The 11,860-nt window shown below is 30.7% G+C and overlaps 1 protein-coding gene across 1 annotated transcript; it reads left to right on the forward strand.

The window, feature by feature from the left end:
* The first annotated feature begins 2,550 nt into the window (after positions 1-2,550).
* On the forward strand, positions 2,551-10,986 carry LOC101490245 (cationic peroxidase 1). Its single transcript, XM_012713576.3, has 4 exons — positions 2,551-2,845; positions 9,535-9,726; positions 9,803-9,968; positions 10,390-10,986. The coding sequence occupies exons 1-4, from the start codon at positions 2,636-2,638 to the stop codon at positions 10,782-10,784; spliced, it is 963 nt and encodes a 320-aa protein (XP_012569030.1). The 5' UTR covers positions 2,551-2,635; the 3' UTR covers positions 10,785-10,986.
* Positions 10,987-11,860: the final 874 nt, after the last annotated feature.

Below are 11,860 nucleotides of genomic sequence, written 5' to 3' on the forward strand. Positions count from 1 at the left end.
TTCATAGTAGCTAAAAAAACTCCTTATATTGAACTATTCATTGATGTCACATCTAATTACATGGTTTAATAATTCAAACACGTGTTAACAAGTCATACATAATGTTGAGAGACTCTTGAATTTAATAGTTTCTATAAGTCTTTTACTCAAAATACGGTATCGACAAAATAAATATTTTGCCTTTGCAAACATCTTACCAAGATAGGAAAATACAAAATACTTATTAAAATAAGAAAAGAGAATAAAATAATTTGTATGAGTAATTTTAAACTAAAAATAATCCAAAATCACCTTTTTTTAATAAATGAAGAAGCAAAAGAGAGAACTTAGGTTTTATTTTGAGAAAGTCTAATTATTCCTAATCCTTATTAAATGTGATGTATTCCATTCTTTTGGACTGGAAGTAAAAAAGTAAAATTAATTTGAATGTATTTATTGGCAACTTTTTATACTAAGTCAAAAGTCAACTAATGTATAGTGCACCAATTTATTTATTCTCTTAAATGCCACCCTCTTGATAGATACAACATACTACTTTTTCTATCATATAATAACGTTCACATTTTAGTGTTTTATACAAATTAGAAATAATATCAAAATATAAAATAATAATTTTGCTAAAAATTGTATTAGGAACCAAAAATTATTATAGTCTTTTTAAAAAAAACTATTTTTACAAATGTTATATTTATTGTGTGACAAATAAAATATTTATTATTACTCACAAAAATAATAAAATAAAAGAGCTAAAAGAACGTAAAACATTATAACACCCACATGGAAACAATATGTATATATATAAAGATAATAAAATTATCCAAATAATTAAGCTTAAAAAGAACAACAATGTATACATATATCTCAAATGTTTATAAATTTATTAAACATTTTATTTCAGTGCACACCAATATTTTTTTTTAAATAGATACGAGAGATTTTTGAAGATTAATGATAACTGAAATAGTAAAGAACTAAAGTGAGAATAAAATTGGTACCGAAACAAACACAAAACAAAATAAAATCTCAATTTTATACATGAAAACTTAACAAGTCGATGAGACAACAAAGCAAACCTGACAACAGATTCAACACAAAACACCACTAAACTAAACAGAAGCTGCGTAGTCCTAAATAAAGTAAAAATTTGCATTTTTAATCTATATAAAAACATAGAAATTAAGAAGTCACACAAAAGATAAAAGGCTTTGTGCACAATGAATGAAGAAAGATTCGACCTAGTGACAAACCAAATAAAGATGTTTGTACCAACAAAAAAAGAAAAACCAAACTTACATGTTTTAAAATACAAAGAAAACATAAAAGAAAAAAATCGAGAAAATGTCAACAACAAAAAAATGTTAAAAAATAATAACATTATGAAGTCTTTCTAAAAAAATAACATTATAAGCTAAAATTATTGATGTGTGAGTGTGAGAAAAAATTCCACGTTGGACGAAAAATGTATTCTATAAATAAGAAGATTCATATGCACTGTTTGTTAAATTCTGACTAATTAATTTTATATTGACTATGAATTAATTGAATATATAAAGTAGATGATTAATATTATATTCCTTATCTTAAAGTTTTAGCCGAATACGTGATATCAAAATTTTGTATTAATAAAATATTTCACTTGTTGACCCAACATAAATTACGGAGAAGCATGAGATATTTGAATTGCTTAAATTTGATAGGGTGTAGTTAAGAGAACTCCCTCACATCAACATCTTGGCAACTGTCCTTAAGTTATAATTGAAGTAACAACGAAAGCTTCATTAATTCGGCCATGTTGAAAGTCTCTATAATGTGCTTTCGAACACTTGTGGAGGGGATTCAAAGCTTACAACATTATATGTTTGCATGCCCATTTTTTTTTTCTTGTGCCTCATCCACAACTATATCTATACTATAGACTCCATTTGTCTAATGATACTTTAAGAACAAAAAAAAATTGTGGTCATTTTCATATGTAAGATTAACTATTTTTTTTTTAATTGGATCATTTAATTAATTAATATTATTTATACATTATTTTTATAGCATTTTATTTTAATTTTAATTTATAATAGCAAAAAACACATTAATAATTAATAAAAGAATTTGTTAAAATTTTCGTTCTCTTTTTTCTTTATTATTATTTTTTAATGCATGTACAATAAACAAAAATGACATTTATTATGAGATATGAAAAATATACATATTAAATTTTTTGTGTCGGTCGTTTTCTTTTATTTAAATAACTTTATTTAGGATGTGTATTATTCTTTATTTAATTCAATAACCGAACATACCAAATTTAGGTATTACTTTTTCGTACCTAATATATAAAATAATATCTATTTTAGGTATAACAGGGTTTAATGAATAAATAAATAATTAAACCATTCAAAATTTATTGTCAAATTGTAAACGAGATTTAAATTTATATGAAGACATCACGCTCACTATAGTACAATATATATAAAAAATTATAATGATTTGTTTGTGATATATTGACCGGAGAAAATCACAATGTAGGCCTAGCTCCTATATAAATAAGAATTTATAGATATAACAACGCAAAATACATAAGCATAAGCATAAGCCTCTCCACACAAATATATAGAATTCGATCTCATTAATCATAACAACCATGGCTAAAATTATTCCAATTTTCACATATTGTTTTATGTTATGGTTTGTTGTTGGGATAGTAACAGCCCAATTGTCCTCTGATTTTTACGCAACAACGTGTCCTGATGTACTTTCAACCATTAAGACACAAATTGATTTGGCTGTGAATGATGAGCCTCGCATGGGTGCATCACTTCTTCGTCTCCATTTTCACGATTGCTTTGTTCAAGCAAGTTCCACTTCTTCCATCTTTTTTATTTTTGTGTCCAAAATATATATATGAATTGTATTAGCTGAACATATATAGTATTGCTTATTCAACAACTAAGATAATATTGTATCATAAAAATATTTATTTTTTATCATTGCTTCAATAAATTTCATCATATCTCATTTTATCTAACGATGAAATTTATCAATTTAATGGTGAAAACAAGTTTATATGTGATACAAAACATAAAATTGACTCTAAACATAATATACGTACACATGCATGCTTATATATATTTATTTATTTTTGAAAAGTTTGTTATCAATTCACATGAAGTTATTTGATCAATTATCAAATTGTTATGAAAACGTGTTTAGTTGATATCTTTATTAAAAACTCATACTTTAACCATTGAATGATAAAATTCAATATTTATATTAAGTTATTAGTCATAGTAATTTTACAGTAGAGTTATATTCAATTATTTCTCTATATATATACACATATGAACAGTGTAATATCCTCAATAATTTTTTACTAAATATATATATATATATATATATTTTTTTTAATTACAAAATGATCATTAGATTGAAAGATTATAAAAAAAATTTAATGCTTTTTTAGACAACATTAATTTTGATGCATCTCTATGATATTGTCAAATAAATTTATATGTATGCAAAATATCATAAAAATGATCTAATTACTTTCAATCCAATGGTTAATTTTGTAAAATATATATCTAAGTAAAAAAAAGTTATTTAAATAGTGTAACATTATCAAAGTGTTAAAAAGTGTAACTTGAACCCTCCTTCTATGTATATCTCACAAATTATAATTCTTTCCCGATCAAATTGAGAAAAAATTGTTTGAAGAAAATCAAATTTGTTCGTAAATATGTCTATTTTTAAATTATTAAATGTATTAATCAATTTTTTTTTTTCCAAAGGGATGCCTTCTAATTAATTTTATACATTTTAACATCATGTTAAACTCAAATATTATTTGAAACAATTTTAAAAGTTTGTACTTAAATGGAAAATTTTAATACATTACTTAAGTTTCTTAATAGTGTGTATAAAATTTCCAAATATAGTCTTAATAAAAAGGAATAGAGGTAATATGTAGTACCAGCATTTGTTTTTTTATATAAAATATACATATTATATACATTGTAAACGATATACCTATTAGATAATATTATTATATATTAGTAGTAAGGGTATTTTAGATATTTTCTATTTTCCTCTATATATACTCATTGTAACCCTATTAACTTCAGTTTTGGTTTATTATATCATATGAAACCCTAGAGTGGTTGTTTTCTCTTCTTCCTCTTTCTTCCTCCTTTCATTGTTAACATGGTATCAAAGAGCTTTGGTTGATTTTGGGATCTACCGTAGAGAAGAGAGAGACTATTTTGATAGGAAAGACAACCACCAAAAGAGAAAAGAGAAGAGTAACCCTATTCCCGATTTTGTTAAATCAGTCTCAGAAAAACATCGATTGCGCATTCGTTAACCGTTGGATCGGGCTGATTTTTGGACAGCAGTTTCGCAACATATAGGTCTTCGTCTTCAACGGTCGGATCGACGAAACGACGTCTGGAGAGGGAGAAATCGTGCTCGCACAGCACCAGGTTATTCTTAATTTATTTTCTCTCAGTGATTGTGTTTGTCGTATTTTTCTGTCATTATTTGTTATGGCTGGTGTTAAGGATGATTCTCTTCAAGCTGTTAGTGTTCACCTCAATGGACAAAATTACTCTTATTGGAGTTATGTGATGAAAAATTTTTTGATTGGAAAAGATATGTGGGGTTTTGTTGATGGAACTTCTGTTAAGCCTACAGATAAAAAGGATGAAACTCAATATGCAAAAGATCTGAAAACATGGAATGTTAGTAATTCAAAAATTATTACTTGGATTAATAATTCTGTTGAGTTGTCTATAGGAGTACAACTAGCAAAATATGATACTGCTAAAGAGATTTGGGATCACTTGAAACGTTTGTATGTTCAGTCTAACTTTGCAAAACGTTATCAGTTAGAAAGTGATATTAGAGCCCTTAAGCAGAGCAGTATGACCATTCAGGAATTCTATTCGGCAATGACTAATCTGTGGGATCAATTGGCTCTTATGGAATCACCTGAGTTGAAAGCTGTCAAAGCATACATTGATCAAAGAGAGGAGCAACGTCTGGTTTGGTTTCTAATGGCTCTTCGTGATGATTTTGAGGGCCTTCGTGGGGGTATTTTGCATCGTTCCCCCCTTCCTAATGTTGAATCAGTAGTTAGTGAATTGTTGGCAGAAGAAATCAGACTTAAGACTCATTCTGGTATGTTAAATAAGGAAATTCTCTCAGCTCCTCCATCTGTTTTTGTTGCTCCTGTTCAAAAAAAAACATCTCAAGGGAGAGTTGGGCTTGGTAATGATGAATGTGCATTCTGCAAAGAAAAAGGTCATTGGAAAGCACGTTGTCCGAAATTGGGGAGAACACATAAGAAGAATTTTAGGGGGCCATCGTCCAATGTTGTTGCTTCTGCTCCTCCTACCATTGACTCTAGTTCTGGTTCTGTATACTCATCTGAGAGTGCTTCCCAAATATCTGATATTGCAGAACAACTTCAAAGACTTCTTGCCACTCAATCACATGCCATGTCTGCCACCTCTTCTAAAGGTTTGAACTCCTCTGGTATGTCAGGTATATCTCCTTCCATATGGATTCTTGATTCTGGAGCATCTCATCATATGACATACGATGATAAATCTTTTGTGTCTGTGAAACCTGCCTCGTCTGTGTCGGTTATAACTCCTATGCCACTAGCAGGCATTGGTTCTGTCTCCACACCTAACTTGTCTCTTTCTAATGTTTATTATATTCCTAATCTTACTTTGAGTCTTGCTTCTGTTAGTCAAATATGTGATTTCGGTTATTCGGTTACGTTTTCTTCCACTTCTTGTTGTGTGCAGGATCCACATTCTGGGAGGCTGATTGGGACAGGCCATAGACAGGGGGGACTTTACGTTTTGGATGAACTACGACTCCCAGATACTGCAGCCTCAACAACTACTGCTGACTTATTATCTAGTTTTCGCTTGAATTCATTATCTTCTAGTTTTTATTTATGGCATTCTCGCCTTGGACATGTTTCTGCTTCTAGATTAAAATATTTGGCTTCTACTGGAGCCTTAGGAAAGTTAAAACCCTGTGATATCTCAGATTGTTGTGGTTGTAAACTTGCTAAATTTCCAGCTTTACCGTTTAGTAAAAGTGTTTCCGTTTCATATGCGCCTTTTGATTTAGTTCACTCTGATGTTTGGGGTCCATCACCGGTGCTCACCAAAGGTGGATCTAGATATTATGTTTCGTTTATTGATGATTACACTCGTTATTGTTGGGTTTATCTTATGAAAAATCGGTCTGAATTTTTTGACATTTATCATATATTTCGTGCAATGGTCAAAACTCAACATAATTCTGTTATAAAGTGTTTTCGTTGTGATTTAGGTGGTGAATATACCTCTAATAAATTTTCTGAATTACTTGCTTATGATGGCACTCGCCACCAAACATCTTGTACTGATACTCCTCAACAAAATGGAGTTGCTGAAAGGAAACATCGTCACATTATAGAGACTGCTCGTTCCCTTTTGTTGTCCGCTTCAGTTCCTAGTGAGTTTTGGGGAGAAGCAGTTCTTACTGCTGTTCATGCTATTAATAGAATTCCATCCTCTATCATATCAGGTTTGTCTCCCTTTGAAAAATTATATGCTTCTACCCCTGATTACTATTCTTTGAAAGTTTTTGGTTCTACTTGTTTTGTTCTTCGCCCTCAAGTAGAGCGCAGTAAGTTGTCTTCTCGTTCAGCCATGTGTGTTTTTCTTGGTTATGGGGATGGTCAAAAGGGTTATCGTTGTTATGATCCTCATGCAAGAAAACTTTATGTATCTCGTAATGTTGTTTTTCTTGAGCACATTCCTTTTTACTCTGTTTCCTCTGATTCGCAGATTACTAAGAGTTCTGAACTAACCCATATTGATCCGTTTGGTCCTAATGATAGCGCTTCTAGTGATTGTAATGTTGAGAATTGCAGGACAAATACTACTACTCCACATGATGACATCCCTCTTGTCCCCCCGGCTGTCCAACCACCTCCTGCGATTGTTGATCCTCCTCGTTACCCTTCTCGTCAACGTAAGTCTACTCAGTTACCTGATTTTGTCTATTCAACTTACTCAGCTTCGTTTGCTTCTTTCTTAACCTCTATTCACAGTTTGTCTGAGCCCTCTTCCTATAAAGAGGCTGTTCTTGATCCTCTTTGGCAGCAGGCTATGGCAGAAGAACTATCTGCATTGCACAAAACCAACACTTGGGAATTAGTACCTCTTCCTCCTGGAAAACGTGCTATTGGGTCTCGTTGGGTATACAAGATCAAAACTAAGTCTGATGGGTCAGTTGAGCGCTACAAAGCACGTCTTGTTGCTAAGGGTTTCTCTCAACAATATGGTATGGATTATGAAGAAACTTTTGCTCCTGTAGCCAAGATGACCACTATTCGTACTCTTATTGCAGTTGCATCTATTCGTCAATGGCATATTTCCCAAATGGATGTCAAAAATGCCTTTTTAAATGGTGAGCTTCATGAAGAAGTCTATATGGTCCCTCCACAAGGAGTTTCTCATGATCCAGGGGAAGTATGTAAGTTAAAAAAGGCTCTATATGGTCTTAAACAAGCTCCTCGAGCTTGGTTTGAGAAATTCTCTACTGTGATCACTTCTCTTGGTTTTCGCTCTAGTGAACATGATTCTGCATTGTTTATAAGGTCCACCACTCATGGTCGCATTATACTTTCTCTATATGTTGATGATATGATTATTACAGGTGATGATGTTAGTGGAATTAATGAGTTGAAATTGCAGTTAGCCAAACAGTTTGAGATGAAGGACTTGGGAACTCTTCGCTATTTCTTGGGGATTGAAGTTGCCTACTCTCCTAGAGGCTACCTTCTTTCTCAATCCAAGTACATTGCCAACATTCTTGATCAGGCTCGTCTTTCTGATACTAGAGCAGCAGATACTCCTCTTGAGTTGAATGTAAAATATGCTCCCTCGGATGGTGTTCCTTTACCAGATTCCACTTTGTATCGTACTTTGGTTGGCAGCTTAGTGTATCTTACGATTACCAGACCTGACATTGCTTATGCTGTTCATGTTGTTAGTCAGTTTGTTGTCTCCCCCACTACAGTACATTGGGCAGCAGTTCTTCGGATTCTTCGTTATCTTCGAGGAACTCAATTTCAAAGTCTTCTCTTTCCATCGTCATCCTCATTGAAGTTACGAGCTTATTCTGATGCTGATTGGGCTGGTGATACCACTGATCGTAAATCCACCACAGGGTTTTGTATCTTTCTTGGAGACTCTCTTATTTCTTGGAAGAGTAAGAAACAAGACATTGTCTCTCGCTCTTCTACAGAAGCTGAATATCGTGCTATGGCATCCACTACCGCTGAAATAATTTGGTTGCGTTGGCTTTTGTCTGATATGGGTATCTCTCTTGCTGAGCCAACTCCGATGCAATGTGATAACAATAGTGCTATTCAAATTGCTCACAACTCGGTCTTTCATGAACGCACCAAACACATTGAGATTGATTGTCATTTTACTCGTCATCATCTTCAGCATGGAACTATTACTCTACCATTTGTCCCTTCTTCTTTACAGATTGCTGATTTGTTCACAAAGATGCATTCCATTAAACGTTTCCGTTTTTTAGTTGACAAACTCTCGATGCTCCATGTTAATGCATCGTGAGTTTGAGGGGAGATATTAGATAATATTATTATATATTAGTAGTAAGGGTATTTTAGATATTTTCTATTTTCCTCTATATATACTCATTGTAACCCTATTAACTTCAGTTTTGGTTTATTATATCATATGAAACCCTAGAGTGGTTGTTTTCTCTTCTTCCTCTTTCTTCCTCCTTTCATTGTTAACAATACCATGGAGTCTAGCATAAATGGTTAGTGTAAAATGCAAGTAAATGTATGTTGAAAAAAATACATTGTACATAGTATATTTAATTATTATTTTTTATTTATTTAAATAAAATGGTAAAAAAAAATAGCACACAGTTGAAATAACTAAGTCTTATGATTGGCTAATTACTATTGTTCATCAGAAAATGATTCTTTTAATAATTCATCAAAAAATATACGACTTACTATTAATAAATGAGGTTGCATATGCTTCTTAACTATGAAAAAATTATATAAATAAATGAGGTTGCTTATTTATTTTTAAATTGAATTTTCTAAAGGAGATGAATCCAAAATTTCAACACATTTAAAATTTATAAAATTCACGTCATAATAACACTAGGGTGAAATTATGATTTGAATTCCACATTATTTTTATACTAGTTACAGAGTTCCACGCTTTTCCGCTGGACTAATTCTACAATCGAACAAAATAACTAATCCTTACAAGACCATATCAAACGAAATATTTTTATTTATTCATTAAAAAATCCTTATATAAACTAATTCCATCATTGGTATATTTGTTTAATCTTTTAAAAAACGCGTTTATCAAAAGAACGCGTCTTTATTAACTAGCAAAAAAGTCGACTAATGAAATTAAACTATAGTCTAAAAAAACTGAATTTTAATTTAGTTGGTGAATGTTATGACGTTGATAATAGGGATGTGATGGATCAGTATTGCTAGACGATACATCAAGTTTCACAGGTGAAAAATCAGCTGGTCCAAATGCTAATTCCTTAAGGGGTTTTGATGTAATTGACACTATAAAGAGTGAAGTGGAGAGTTTATGCCCCAATGTTGTCTCATGTGCTGATATTCTCTCTGTGGCTGCAAGAGACTCTGTTGTCGCAGTAAGTATATATGTTTTTACATTTACCGTGGGACGAAGAGATTAAAATAAAAACTAAAAATAATATTTATGATCAGTTAGGTGGACCTAGTTGGACAGTGCAATTGGGGAGAAGGGATTCAACCACAGCAAGTTTGGATTCTGCAAACACAAATTTACCTGGACCTACTTCGGATCTAACTAATCTAATCACTGCTTTTGATAAAAAAGGTTTCACAACCCAAGAAATGGTTGCTCTATCAGGTAACTATACACACAAGCATAAAATATCAAGCATCATTATATATACTAGATAATATCAAATTTCATACTTTAGAAAATATTAACAATTCAAAAAAATAAAATCTTTGGGTGTTTTTGTATCAGATTTTTTTCTTTCTCAAAATTTATTCTAAAATGTATCATTCCGTAATATAAATAAAAATAAATTAAAGAAAGTTGATAATTTAAATATATCAATTTTTGTTGATGAATTTTTATTTATATTTTGACATAGAGAAGAGAATACATAATTTTTAAGATCTAAGTTGTGCCTACAATTGGCTACAAATTTAGTTATTCATTGGTTCATAATATTTCAGTCTCATCATATATATATTATATATTTATTAGTATTAAATTTACCATGCATTCTAACTCTTATTTGTAAAAAAAAAAAAAACAGATGTTTTAGGATCTCACACAATTGGTCAAGCCAGCTGTAGATTTTTCAGATCAAGGATATACAATGAAGACAACATAGATCCAACATTTGCAGCATCATTGCAAGCAAATTGTCCTACATCAGGTGGTGATAACAATTTGTCTCCACTTGACACAACTACTCCAGACACATTTGACAATTCTTACTACACAAACTTGCAAAGCCAAATGGGTCTCTTCCACTCTGATCAAGAACTTTTCAATCAAGGATCCACAGATTCTATTGTAGATGGTTATAGTAGTGACCCTTCAAGTTTTGAAACTGATTTTGCTAATGCAATGCTTAAAATGGGGAACCTTAGTCCACTTACTGGCTCTAGTGGTCAGATTAGGACCACCTGCGGGGCAATAAACTAAGTTTATGGGCCTTTTGGCAAGTTAATGTGTGTACTTTTATTCTTGCAATTGTGTATTATTAAATTTCAAAAAAATATTATGTATTATTATTATCTTCTTTTTTTTGGGGTGAAGCAATTGTGTATTATTATAGTGGCAAAGGCAATGTTTCCATAAATGTAACGTGTGTTTGAATTTTAATATGAATCGATTTCAATGTGTATACTTGTTTAATTTTGATATGGTTTGCTATATGATGATATAGTTCTCAGTAATTATAAGTAGATACCAAATACCCTCAAAATTTGGTGTATACTTTCTTATATATATAATTTAGTTAATATTAATTTGTTATTTGTTTTATATTTTAGTTACTTAGTTACCTTACATTAGTGTAACTAAAACCAACTAAGATAACGGTTTCAACTTTATAGTAGTCATTTTTCTTAGTATGCTTATATTATATTATATGGTAGTTAAATATTTTCATTCTCTTTATTCTTGTGTTTTATTATAGTTAAACTTTATTTATCAAATTTTGAATTTGAATATCACTCAACATTAAAGTTCATGATTCTATTGGAGAATTAGACAAAGAATTTTAGAAATTAAGCATATCAGTTAACACAATTTTCTGCATCAACAATTTTATTGTTTAGCTAACGTGATTATGAGATTTTTTTTTTGTAATTTTATTTCATCAGTTGCAATGTGTTTTTTTCTTGGAACTATAAGAAAGAGATTTTTGGTTCAAATTCGAGAAAATTCATTTAACTACTAATTTACTAATATTTAATTATAAAAAATAGTTAATAATAACTATAAATTACTTAAGATTTGTTTGCTTAATTATAACCACTATGTCAAATGTATTATATTCATAGTAATCAACTTTTCTCGTTCAATAAATTTCAAATAGGAGTAGTGATATTTTTCCCATAGAAAATGTGTTTGAAACTTTAAAAACCAAAAAGGAGTATTAGCATTTTTCTCATACTAGTATTATTCATAAAATGGAAGTATCACAATAAACTTTTAAGGAAAGCATTGGTTGAATCTGGTATGGGTGAAATTTGTTAAAATAATATTGGAATCTG

This window comes from Cicer arietinum, chromosome 3 (genome assembly GCF_000331145.2).
Source record: "Cicer arietinum cultivar CDC Frontier isolate Library 1 chromosome 3, Cicar.CDCFrontier_v2.0, whole genome shotgun sequence".
Lineage (NCBI taxonomy): Eukaryota > Viridiplantae > Streptophyta > Magnoliopsida > Fabales > Fabaceae > Cicer > Cicer arietinum.